Genomic DNA, 14,018 nt, shown 5'->3' with positions numbered 1-14,018 from the left:
AGAGGTATATCCTGAAGAGGCACACCCAGACAGCAAAGTCAATCATACTGCCTTTTTTCCCCTATGAAAATCTTACGAGGTCAAAGTGGAGTATAATGTTAACACAGCATCTTTTCAGTTGTGGGCCAGCTAGTAGGCCTGGCATAGAGCACAGAACTACATCCTGTATCTCTTGGAAACACGTAGGGCTGCTAGTTAACCAACACATACCAGTACTGCTGCACTGGTTGTTTGATGCTAGCTTCCACTGTGATTGATTGGCCCAGTGCCATACTGGTTGTGAGATGTTTGGATTATCACTCCTGGGAACACCCAACCAACTTATGTGGATCAGGACTTTCCTATGAGAGCCACCTATTAGGTAATTTGTGGTTTTCTTCATTTTCCTGCCTCCTCCTTCCCCTGTCCCGCACCCATTTTTTTTTTTTTTTTTTTTTTTTTTGCAGGCTTCTCAATGTCAACCTGTCCAGCCCAAGAAAGAAGCCAATAAAGGGTTTGTAAAAGATGTTTCTAAGAAGATAAACAGGAGCACACGTGCTCTTGGATTGGCCAAAAAGAATAAGCGGAATCTAAAATGGTGAGTGAGAGGGGACTCAGATGGCATGATTTTAGATGGTAGAGTATGTGACATCCTTTTGTCCCCATTGAGAACATATTTAGCAAGCCACAATGATGACTACCACATTAACCCTGGGTGCTGAGGTGGGCTCAGCTGTGGTTGCTGAAGAGTTATAGGCCTCTTCTGTCTTTCCTCTTTCATTATGTGTGTGCATAATGAAAGAGCTGTTGTCATTGGAAAATTTGCCAAAAGACCTTGTGCTCATCTTTTCCTGTCTTCTAGTAATTCAGTACCTGTTTGAGCTAGTCTGTGCTTTATAGTGTGGAGACAACTTAACTTTTCAGGGATTCTCAGCAGCTGACTGGTAGCTTGCCAGTCTGCTTATTCCATTAGAAGCTTTAGGGGAGGTTTGTACCTTGTTACTGGAGATAAATTACTATCTCCCTAGAGCAAAAACATGTGTTTTTCAGCTGTTACAGGTACCGTTCACAGGTTCTACAAGTACAGATGCACATTCCCATTTAGGACTGAAAAAAGAATTTACCTCTAGGAAGACTTTTATTGAAAGATGACTTAGATAGTGGAATGAGACCTTTCTATATCCCCTCCTCATTCCAGTGAGAATTATTCTTCAGGGACTGACTAATCTACATCTGAATAGATTAGATAGATGCCTATTACCGGGCTAAAGTCAATTATACTGCCTTTTTTCCCCTCTGAAAATCTTATGAGGTCAAGGTGGAGTGATGTTAACACAACATCTTTTCAGTTATTTGCTAGCCAGAAGGCCTGGCATACAGCACAGAACTACATCCTGTGTCTCTTGGAAACATGTAGGGCTGCCATTTAGCCAACACATACCAGTACTATTGTACTGGTTGTTTGATGCTAGCTTCCACTGTGATTGGTTGGCGCAGTGCCATACTGGTTGTGAGATGTTTGGATTATCACTCCTGGGAACACCAAAGGGTAAGCTAAAAAGACTGAGTAACTCTAGAAAATAACATGCACAGTCCACAGGATATTTTGCTAATTACCCAGCAGAAAGAAGATTAGCATTTAGCCTTACTTGGTTTCCTGCTAAAATGGAATTCTGGAGTTTGCATGCATATTTTGACCTTAATTCTCTGCATTATTTTGAGTTTCTTTTATCATTCTGACTTTAGCAGGGTAATCCTCACAAATGCCGTAAACATTCTTCTCTTCACTCAGGGTTCAGTGGAAAGGACTCTAATAATAGTAGGAAAACTAGTAATAGCTGCCATTTATTGAGAGCTCACTGTAATCACACAAGTATAATCATTAAGTCTTTTTTTTTTAGTAACAGCTTTATTGAGATATAATTTGCATACCATACAGTTCACCCATTTAAAGTATACAATTCAATGGTATTTAGTATATTCACAGTTATACAGCCATCACAATCAATTTTTGGACATTTTCATTAACTCCAAAGAAACCCTGTACCTTTGGTTATCATCTCTCAATACCCCCAACCTGCCCAGCTTTGGGCAACCGCTGATCTACTTTCTGTCTCTATATAGATTTCCCTTTTCTGGATGTTTCATATAAATGGAATTAGACAATGTGTGGTCTTTTGTGTCTAGCTTCTTTCACTTAGCATGCTTTTGAGGTTATCCATGTCATAGCAGGTTATTAGTACTTCATTTCTTTTTATTGCCAAGTAATATTTCATTGCATATATACAACACATTTGGTTTACCCATCCATCAGTTGATAGATATTTGTATTGGTTCTACCTTTTGATTATTGTAAATAGTGCTGCTATGAACATTTGTGTATACCTTTTTGTTTCAACACTTGTTTTCAATTCTTTTATGTATATACTTAGGAGTATGGTTGCTGGGTCATATGGTAATTCTGTGTTCCATGCATTGAGGAACTGCCAAGCTGTATTCCATAGTGGCTACCCCATTTTACATTTCCTCCAGTAGTGTATTTACTCAAGGAAATGTAAAATGGTATAACCGCTGTGCAATGGTGGCAGTGTTTTGTTTTTGTTTTTCCTTGAGACAGAGTCTCACTCGTGTCACCCAGGCTGGAGTGCAATGGCATGATCTCAGCTCACTGCAAACTCTGCCTACCAGGTTCAAGCAATTCTCGTACCTCAGCCTCCCAAGTAGCTGGGATTACAGGCACCCACCACCACACCTGGCTAATATTTGTATTTTTAGTAGAGATGGGGTTTCACCATGTTGGCCAGGCTGGTCTCAAACTCCTGATCTGAGGTGATCCACCTGCCTCGGCCTCCCAGAGTGCTGGGATTACAGGAGTGAGCCACCATGCCCAGCTGGCAGTGTTTTTTTTTTTTTTTTTTTTTTAAATATGTATATGGCCATCGTGGTGGGTGTGAAGTGGTATCTCATTGTGGTTTTTAGGTTTGCATTTCTCTGACTAATGATGTTGAGCATCTTTTATGTGCTTATTGGCTATTTGATACTTCTTTGGAGGAATGTCTGTTTGGATCCTTTGCCCAGTTTTTATGCTTTTATTTCTTAATTTTTTAAATTTTATTTTTAATTGACATATAATAATTGTAAATAGTTATTGGTGTTTGTATTGTTGAGTTGTAAGAGTTCTTTATATATTTTAGATACAAGTCCCTGATCAGATATGTGTTGCAAATATTTTCATCCATTTTTTGCGTTATCTTTTTCACTTTGTTGATGATGTCCTTTGAAGTACACAAATTTTTAATTCTGAAGAAGTCTAATTTATTTTTTCTTTTGTTTATGATTTTGATGTCATACCTAAGAAACCACTGCCAAATCCCAGGTTAAGAAAATTTATACCTGTTTACTTCTAAGAGTTTTAAAGTTTTAGCTCTTAACTTAGGGTTTTGATCTATTTTCAGTTAATTTTTGTTGGTGATGTGTATTAGGAGCCTTAACTTCATTGTTTTGAGTGTGGACATCCAGTTTTTCCAGCACTATTTGTTGAGAAAACTAACCTTTCTTAATTGTCTTGGCACCCTTGTGGGAAATCAATTGACCATAAATGTGTTTATATATGGACTCTTAATTTTATTCCATCAATCTATATGCCTCTCATTAACTATCATTATGCCAGTACCATATTGTCTTGATTATTGCAGCTTCATGTTGTGTTTTGAAATTGGGAAGTGTATTTTGGGAGGCCGAGGAGGGCAGATCACGAGGTCAGGAGATCGAGACTATCCTGGCTAACACGGTGAAACCCCGTCTCTACTAAAAAATACAAAAAAATTAGCCGGGCGTGGTGGCGGGCGCCTGTAGTCCCAGCTACTCGGGAGGCTGAGGCAGGAGAATGGCATGAACCTGGGAGTCAGAGCTTGCAGTGAGCCAAGACTGCGCCACTGCACTCCAGCCTGGGTGACAGAGCGAGACTCTGTCTCAAAAAAAAAAAAAAGAAAAGAAATTGGGAAGTGTGACTCCTCCAAACTTTGTTCTTGTTTTTCAAGATTGTTTTGACTATTTTGGGCTCATTGCAATTCTATATAAATTTTAGAATCAGCTTGTCAGTTTCTACAAACAAGCTAGCTGGGATTCTTGTACAAATTGCCTTGGATCTGTGGATCAACTTGGGAAGTATTGATATGTTTTTTTTTCTTATTTATTTATTTATTTGTTTATTTATTTATTTTTGAGACAGAGTCTTGCTCTGCCACCCAGGCTGGAGTGCAGTGGTGCAGTCTTGGCTCACTGTAACCTCCACCTCCCAGGTTCACGCGATTCTCATGCCTCAGCCTGCCCAAGTAGCTGGGATTACAGGTGTGTGGCCACCACACCTGGCTTTTTTTTTTTTTTTTGTATTTTTGTAGAGACAGGGTTTCACTATGTTGGGCAGGATGGTCTCAAACTCCCGACCTGAAGTGATCTGCCCACCTCAACTTCCCAAAGTGCTGGGATTACAGGCATGAGCTACTGTGCCCAGCCTGACATCTTAACAATATTAAGTTTTCTAATTCGTGAATATGGATATCTATCTATTTAGATATTTAGTTTTTTCAATGGTTTTTACAGTTTCCAGAGTATAGGTTTTATGTTATTTTGTTAAATTTATTTCTAAGCATTTTCTTCTTGACATTATTGTAAATGGAATTGTTTACTTAATTTCATTTTCAGATTATTCATTGCAAGTATATAGAAACACATTTGGTTTTTGTATATTGATTTTATGTCCTGGAATCTTGATGAAGATGTTCATTCTAATAGTTTCTGTGTGTATTCCTTAGGATTTTCTCTATATAAGATCATGTCATCTGTGAATACAGATAGTTTTACTTTTCCAAACTGGATGCCTTTTATTTAGTTTTCTTGCCTACTTCCCTGGCTACAACCTCTAGTACAATGTTGAATAGAAGTATCAAGAGTTGGACATTCTTGTTTTCTCCCTGATCTTAGCGGGAAAGTATCAGTCTTTCACCATCAAGTACGATGTTAGCTTTGGGTTTTTTGTAGATGCCCTTTATCAGGTTGAGGAACCTCCCTTCTATTCCTTGTTTGTTAAGTGCTTTTTATCATGAAAGAGGGTTAGATTTTGTCAAATGATTTTCCTGGATCTTTTGAGATGATCATGTAGTTTTTGTTTTCTATTCCATTAATATGATGTAGTACACAAATTGAGTTTTGGGTGTTAAATTAATCTTGCATTCCTGGGATAAATCCCACTCGGTTGTGGTGTATAATCCTTTTATATGTTGCTGGATTTGGTTTGCAGTATTTGGCTGAGGATTTTTGTATTTATATTCATAAGAGGTATCGGTCTGTAGTTTTCTAGTGGTGTCTGTTTTTGGTATCAGAGTAATACCGACCTCATAGAATGAGTTAGAAACTTCCCACTTTTTGTATTTCTTGGAAGAGTTAATGAAGAACTGGTATTAATTGTTTAAATGCTTGGATAGAATTGAAGCCATTTGGGCCTGGACTTTACTTTGTGAGTAGTTTTTGATTATTGATTTGATATGTTGTTATAGGTCTATTCAGATTTCCTGTTTTCTTCTTGAGTCAGTTTTGGTAGTTTGTGTCTTCCTAGGAATTTGTCCATTTCATCTCAATTAACTAATTTATCGACATTCAGTTGTTTATAACGTTCCTTTAAGTGTTTTTGAGCATATTAATTTGTTGAATCTTCACAATAAGCCTACGAAGGAGACAGTGTGATCCCCATTTTATAGGTGGAAAAAACTGAAGCACAGAGAGTTAACTTGCCCAAGGTCACCCAGTAAGTAAGTGGAGAAGCCAGGATTTGAATCCAGGCAGTCTAGCTCCAGAGTGCATGTTCTTACCATAGCTAGACTATCTAAAGATCTTCTCTAAAAGTTATCAGGAGGGACCTGGACTCTATCTGGTCAAGCAGAGCCTTTTGAAGCACTTTTTTTTCCTTAACAAATCAGTTGGTTTTCATTCTGTTCCTAGATTTGTACAACTATCACCACTATCTAATTTTAGAACTTTTTCAACACCCCCCGTCCACTAAATCCATACCTATTAGGAGTTCCTTTCCCTTCCCAATCCCCCTTTCTACTCCTACCACTGTCCCAACTTCAGGAAACCACTAGTCTACTTTCTGCTATGGATATGGATATACCTCTATGGATATGTCCATTCTGCATATTTCATATTGAACTAAGTCATATCATATCTGGTCTTTTGAAGGTATTTACTCCTGCTGAGACTGGTGATTATATCTGCCTAAAATTCTCTCTCTTCTTATTCTGATCTTTAGTCTTCCTGTGATTTGGTTTCACTAGATTCATCACTCTAATTGAATATACAATCCTATTCAAAACAAAGCTTTGCATCTGGCACATGTGACAAGTTTCTATTTTGAGCTTTTTATTACCTCCATTGGGAAAGCATCTCCTTAATAGCCCAGAGTGAGGGGAATGTAGTTAGATACTACCAATGTTAATTATCAGCCCACCTCTCTCATTAGCCTTCAAACAATGTTACTTTCAACCTGAAGTTTACCAGATGCGTTGGGTTGATAGACAAAGACAAATGCAGCTAGTGAAGGAGACTGTATGAACAGATAACTCATACAATGTGATAAGTATTATAATAAAAGCCTTTGTATGTAAGGTAATGAAGCATATATAAGAAAGCGTAACATGAATTTCAATGGAAAAATTATAGAAAAGTGTAGGGATCTAGGTCATAGAAACTATACAGCGTACTACTTAAGTTGATTCACCATGGTACCTATTGATTTTGTCCCTCTTAATCTGTCTTATGGGGTTGAAACCTCTTCCCCTTTCATACCTTAGTAAATATAGCAACAAAAGGAAATGGTAGGTGAGGATTCTAGGAACTACATTTTTCTTACCCAGACATTGTTTCCTTCACAGGCATAAGCTGGAAGTCACACCAGTAGTAGCCTCTACTACCGTGGTACCAAACATTATGGAGAAACCACTCATTCCAGACATATCCAACACCTCCAAAACATCCAACACTGAGGAGGCATCTCTCTTCAGAAAGCCATTAGTTTTAAAAGAGGAACCCACTATTGAGGATAAAACCCTTATCAATAAGTCATTATCTTTAAAGAAGTGCTCAAATCATGGGGAGTTGTCCCTGTTGGAAAAGCCACAGCCCTGCAGGAGGAGAGTGGCAGTGATGATGAGTTTGTTATAGAGCCAATGACTTTTAAGAAGACACATAAAACTGAGGAGGCAGCCATCACCAAGAAGACATTATCCTTAAAGAAGAAGATGTGTGCAAGTCAGGGGAAGCAGTCCTGCCAGGAAGAGTTGTTGGCTTTGCAGGATGTCAATACTGAAGAGGATTTCTTCCTTATGGAGTCAATGAGTTTTAAGAAGAAGTCTAAAACTGAGGAGTCAATCCCAATCCATAAGCTATCATCTTTAAAGAAGAAATGTACCATTTATGGGAAGATGTGCCACTTTAAGAAGCCACCAGTATTGCAGACAACCATCTCTGGAGCGATGTCCTCCATTAAGAAGCCATTGTCCTTTAAGAAGAAGCCTACCACTGAGAAGGCGACCCTTTCCCAAGAGCTATCTGTATTTCAAGAGAAGCACACCACTGAGCATGAGATGTCCATCTTGAAGAAATCATTGACCTTGCAGAAGACCAACTTTAAAGAGGATTCCCTTGTTAAGGAGCCATTAGCCTTTAAGAAGAAGCCTAGCACTGAGGAGGCAATCATGATGCCATTAATATTAAAGGAGCAGCACATGACTGAGGGGAAGAGGTCCTGCCTGAAGCCATTACTATTGCAGGCGATCACCTCTGGAGAGAAGTCGCTCATTACAAAGCCATTGTCCATTAAAGAAAAGCCATCTGCGGAGAAGGAGTCCTTTTCTGAGGAACCATCTGCAATGCAAGAGAAGCATATCACTCAGGAGGAAGCTTCCATCTTAAAGGAGCCCTCATCCTTGCTAAAGTCTCCAACCGAAGAGTCACTTTTTGATGAGACTTTGACTTTTACAAAGAAGTGTACCATTGAGGAGGCACCCTCCACCAAGGAGCCTTTAATTTTAAAGAGGAAGCACACCACTCAGGGGACAATGTCCCACTTGAAGAAACCACTAGTATTACAGACCACCTCTGGAGAGAAGTCACTTATTAAGGAGCCACTGTCCTTTAAAGAAGAAAAAGTGTCTTTAAAGAAAAAGTGTACCATACAAGCGATGATGTCCATCTGTCCAGAACTGTTGGACTTTCAGGATATGATTGGTGAAGATAAGAATTCTTTCTTTATGGAGCCAGTGTCATTTAGGAAGAACCCTACAACTGAGGAGACAGTAGTTACCAAGACATCATTGTCTGTACGGAAAAAGAAAATTACTCAGGGGAAGATGTCCCACTTAAAGAAGCCACTGGTCTTACAGAAGATCATTTCCAAGGAGGAGTCACTCTATAAGAAGCTGTTGCCCTTTACGATGAAATCTACAACTGAAGAAAAGTTCCTCTTCCAGGAACCATCTGCATTGAATGAGAAGCACACCACCTTGCAGGAAGTGTCCCTCTCAAAAGAGTCATTGGCCATCCAGGAGAAGACTATCACTGAGGAGGAATTCTCTCAGGAACTATTTTCATTGCATGTTAAGCATACTAACAAAAGTGAGTCCCTCTTCCAGAAGGCTTTGGTCTTGCAAGGGAAGACTGATACCAAAGAGGATTCCTTGAAGAAGCTGTTGGCCTTGCAGGAGAAAAGCACCACGGAAGAAGAGTTCTTTATCAATAAGCTATTGTTCTGAAGAAGGAGCTTTCTGCTGAGGCAGCCACAGACATAGAGATGCAATTATCTTTAAAGGAGCAGTCCACTGCTCAGGGAGAAGTGTTCCTCCTGAAGAAGCAGTTGGCTTTGAATGAGAACATCAGTGAAGAGGAGTTCCTTATTAAGCAGCCACTGGCCTTGGAGGGATATCCCAGCATTGAGGAGGGGGAGACCCTCTTCAAGAAGCTTTTGGCCATGCAAGAGGAGCCCAGCATTGAGAAGGAGGCTGTCCTCAAGGAGCCCACTATTGACACAGAAGCTCACTTTAAGGAACCTTGGCCTTGCAGGAGGAGCCCAGCATTGAGAAGGAGGCTGTCCTCAAGGAGCCCACTGTTGACAAAGAAGCTCACTTTAGGAAACTTTGACCTTGCAGGAGAAGCCCAGCATTGAGCAGGAGACCCTCCTCAAAAAGCCATTAGCCTTGCAGATGTCTACCATCAATGAGGCATTCCTCTTAGAAGATATGATAGCTCTGAATGAGAAACCCACCACTAGGAAGAAGTTGTCCTTCAAGGAGCCATTAGCCTTACAGAGAGTCCCACCTACAAGGAAGACACCTTTCTCAAAACATTCTTGATTCCCCAAGTTGGAACCAGCCCAAATGTGTCTGGCACTGCCCCTGAATCCATAACAGGCAAGTCCAGCATTGCTACCGTGACCAGCATGGGCAAATCTGGTACCATCAACGAGGCATTCCTCTTCGAAGATATGATAACTCTGAATGAAAAACCCACCACTGGGAAGGAGTTGTCCTTCAAGGAGCCATTGGCCTTACAAAAGAGTCCCACCTGCAAGGAAGACACCTTTCTGGAAACATTCTTGATCCCCCAAGTTGGAACCAGCCCATATGTGTCTAGCAACACTCCTGAATCCATAACAGGCAAGTCCAGCATTGCTACCATGACCAGCGTGGGCAAGTCCAGTACCACCACCGAGTCCAGTGCATGTGAATTTGCTTCTGATAAACCTTTCTCACTACAGGCCAAGGGACCACCAAAGGAGGTATTCATCTCTCTTTCTTCTTAAATTAGATAAAATGTTCTTTGATATCCTGGACGTGGCTGCTAGCAAAGTGGTTTTTTTTTTTTTCCTTCCTAAGCAGTTGAGCCATATACAGTAAGTTATTGAGAGTATCCCTCTACCTAGTGAGAGGGTGATATTTCTTGGGTTTACTTCTGGTTTTATTTAATGATAGGTGATGCAGAATCATCTCTTCTCACCGTTTATAGCCTGAGGTTACCCATGATATGGAATACATTTCCTAGTTCTTTGGCATTTTTCTCTTAAATCAAGTTGGCATTGTAGAATCTCTTGACTTCCTGATTGGCACAGTGATAGATCTAAGCAATCAGAAAGTATTTATTCCAGTAATACCACAAGGGTCTGGACTACTGTGCTATATACTTGGGCTTTGCAGTAGTGACCAGGTAATTTCATTCAGGAAATTGCCTTTCTTAGTAATTGTAATTTGCATCACAATGGGCTTTGGTAAAAAAAAAATGGGCAAAGTTCATAGGAGCATCTCCCAAGAAATGTGGTCTTTACATTGTAAATTTGAATAATGAAGGGATGATATTTAGCAAGCAGGAGGAGAAATGTCCTTTTTGTAGTAAAACAACCTGGTAAAGGTATATAGAAGGGAGGAAAAGACTACCAAGATGAATTGGGCCAGATCAAAGCATTGACTTAATTAGGGACCTAAGAAGACCGGTAACACAGCTGAAATAATAAAATAAGAATGTCCATCTTGGAGAACCTTGAGCTTACCTATAAAAAGGGTCCCTTGTTCCTAGGGCAGCGAAGGTAACATACAACAAAGACTAGGCATTTCTTGATCACTGGACCATATGAGGATTGCACGGCCAAGGAGTACTGTGTTGTGGCCCAACATATACAAGGCTTGAGACACCTTAGCAGAAGAAGACAGTGGAGAGAAAGGAGTAATCCTTGATATGTATGTGCTAAGTCTTCCTTGGAATAATTCTCCTCGTAATATATCTTTTTGGTGATTTCTAAGCAGATAACGCCATGGGAAGATATTGACGAGGACAGCAGTGATCCAAGTTTCAACCCAATATATGCCAAGGAAATCTTCAGTTACATGAAAGAGAGAGAGGTATGTAGGTTTCTTGGGTTTAGGGGTGGGCAATGATTTCTAGTTTTCATTTCCTCATCATTCCATCCTTCAGTATGCAAGTTGAAAGGGTTGGTAATAATGATAAAAATAATAATAGCAACAACTAACATATTAGTAGCTTTCTGTGAGTTGGATATTGTACTAACAGATTTGTAGATATTATCTTAATTCTCTCAGTGACTTCATGATGGTAGGCATTATTATCTCCCTCTTACAGATAGAGGAAACTGCCCAGAGTCATGTAAGTGGTGTATGGTAGAGCTGGGATATGAGCTAAAGTCTGATTACCTTGAAGACCATAATCCTGTACATCTAATTGCTAAGAAGACAGTCTTAGACACAAAAATGGTCAAGTAGTCTCTGAGTGGCTGTTCTTAGAGATCTTTTTCCTTCCCTATGCATGTTTCTGGCATTGTATGCAAAATCGTATTGTTTCATCTCTCCAAGCTGATGAAATTTTCTTTCTCCTTTGAAGTCTGCCAGTCTCCTTTACCACTAATATTCATCAATTCCAAAGTTTCTTCTATCTCTCTCAACAGAATAGATGGGACCAGGATGATCTACCAAGTAGAATTTTTAGTAGGTCATGTATAAGAGGGTGGGTGGATGGAAACCCACCTACAGATCCACCTACAGATCCACCTATCCTCTTTATAGAGAGTGCAATTGATTAACTGACTCCAAAGCCCACACTTTTTCTGGCATACCTAAGTAAGGGACATCTTTGTTATAATAAAAGTGTGAGCCTTGGTTCAGCAGTATCAGTTTCACTTGAGATCTTGTTAGAAATGCAGATACCTAGTCCCATCCCAGACCTTCTAAATCAGAATCTGAAGTTTTACATGATCCCCAAGTAGTGCATATGTATGTTAAAGTTTGAGAAGTACTGTTCTACATAGCATGCTATTATACTTTAGATTGAATTGCAAAGAAGGGGCAGAACCTTTTTGGCATTTGTCTACAGCTATAGGTATGTTTCTGCCCTTATTCCCCCTGGATTCTTCAATATCCACTCTGACACTTGAATATCACATGTGTCTATTTCCCAAAGGATAACTGCAACTTGCCTGGAAAAGGATACTTTGATCTGCCCCTATCTAATACCAGTTGAAAATAAGGAGTTAGAACTATGAGGGAGAAGTTAATTGTTAAGTTACAATTTTGAACTACAAGAAGAGTTTATTAACATTTCTTTCTCATCGATGCCAGGAACAGTTTATACTTACAGATTACATGAACAAGCAGATTGAAATCACCAGTGACATGAGGGCCATTCTTGTGGACTGGTTGGTGGAGGTGCAGGTAAGCCTGACAACTCCTGCTTTAAGGAGCTGCTGTTCTCTTTCTCATTCAGGGCTGCCAGGCCAAAAGCATGGTAAAAATGTACTGGGTCTATAGAGTTGAATAAGCTGTGGTTCCTGCCCTCAAGGAGCTCATGATTTAAGAGGCAAGATACTGTGAGAACTAATTGTAAGGAGAGACTGTTTCTAGAAAAGGCAGTGACGGTATGGTCGTTTTATCATTCTTAAAGTCTTGTAAAAGTATATCTAGTGATTTGGATTGGAGTCGATGACAGTCTTTCAAGCTTTGGGTGGAATGGATAATAGGAAGTACAGTGTGGCACAGGACATCACAGGTAGCTCTTTGCCCAAGGTTAGACATTGAGGGAATACTGCTATGAATACTTAGTTACTATTTTATACTAAGGAAGGAGAGCCCAGAGTAGTACATAGCGTATAGTGGGGGTTCAGTAAGTATTTGTTGAATGAATGGAATTGAAAGAATTGCTATGTAGTTTGCAAGGAAACATACAGCATGGTCAGTCTATGCCCAGCAGTCTTAGTATGTAATTAGGAAGAAAAGACAATATAGTTTTATATCCTTTGTTAAGTATCAGAGGAGTGGTTCAGGCTCATTTTAGAGTGACAGACCAAGGAATTGTGGTGGACACAGTGTATCTGAACATCAGAAAAGCATGAAAATGTCTCTCGTCTTATGAAAATGGTAGAGAACAGTAAATCAGATAAGAGTAAAATTTGGGTAGATCTTAAATAAGTGAAATAGAACCCAAAGATTGCTTATCATTGCCAAGCTGGAAAGAAATTTCTAGTGACTGCCATTGGACTTTGTTCTGCTTAACATTCTCATTAGTGATGTAAATGAGAACAGAGAAGATGTATTCATTAAATTCCTAGATGGCATGAAACTAGGAGTAGGGATAGGAAATAAATGGCTTACAGAGAAAAAATATCTCTGCCAGCTGGAATGATGAACTAAATATTTTTTATTTAAAGTTTTTGTTATTGCATAAAAATGTACATTATAGCAAAAAGAAATTATAATTACCTGTGATCCCACAACCCTAAACCGCTGTTCTCATTTGTTTACATATATTATCTCCCCATGTACTCATTTGGGGGTGTGTATAGTCTATTTGATTACATGCACTCATTTGGGGGTGTGTATAGTCTATTTGATCACATGTGTAAATAAATATTTAGTCTATTTTCTTCACGTGTTAATTTTGTAATCACTACCAAAGTTAAGGTACAGAATTGTTCCATCGCCATAAGGATCCCTCATGCCACTTTTTGTTAGCCACAACTATCTCCCTTCCCTCTCCTTCCTGTCCCTGACAAATTATTTGTTTTCCATCTCTATAATTTTGTCATTTCATGAATGTTATATAAATGGAATCATACAGTGTATAGCCTTTTGAGCTTGATGTTTACTACTCACCATAATTCCCTTGAGATCCATACAAGTTGTGTGTATGAATAGTTCATTCCTTTTTGTTGCTAAGTAGTATTCCATGGTACAGATGTACCACGGTAATATAGTTTGGCTGTGTCCGCACCCAAACCTTATCTTGGATTATAGCTCCCATAATCCCCATGTGTTGTGGGAGGGACCAGTGGGAGGTAAGTGCATCATGGGGGTGGGTTTTTCCCATGTTGTTCTTGTGATAGTGGATATGTCTCACGAGATCAGATGGTTTTATAAAAGGCAGTTCTCCTGCACACACTCTCTTGCCTGCCTCCATGTAAGATGTACCTTTGCTGCTCCGTCACCTTT

The 14,018-nt window shown here is 39.5% G+C and overlaps 1 protein-coding gene across 1 annotated transcript; it reads left to right on the top strand.

Moving 5' to 3' along the window:
- Positions 1–365: 365 nt before the first annotated feature.
- LOC117090585 (G2/mitotic-specific cyclin-B3-like) lies at positions 366–13,267 on the top strand (the record flags this gene model as incomplete). The annotated part of the gene is given in 9 exon segments (XM_033222966.1): positions 366–577; positions 6,909–7,156; positions 7,159–8,778; positions 8,781–9,080; positions 9,083–9,157; positions 9,160–9,333; positions 9,336–9,808; positions 10,827–10,922; positions 12,153–13,267. Coding segments are annotated over 9 exon segments (3,387 nt in total), but the record flags the coding sequence as incomplete, so codon positions are not given.
- Positions 13,268–14,018: the final 751 nt, after the last annotated feature.

The sequence above is a fragment of the Trachypithecus francoisi genome, unplaced genomic scaffold (assembly GCF_009764315.1).
Source record: "Trachypithecus francoisi isolate TF-2019V2 unplaced genomic scaffold, Tfra_2.0 Contig01038, whole genome shotgun sequence".
In the NCBI taxonomy this organism is placed as follows: domain Eukaryota; kingdom Metazoa; phylum Chordata; class Mammalia; order Primates; family Cercopithecidae; genus Trachypithecus; species Trachypithecus francoisi.
This window is presented reverse-complemented; position numbering and strand designations above follow the sequence as displayed.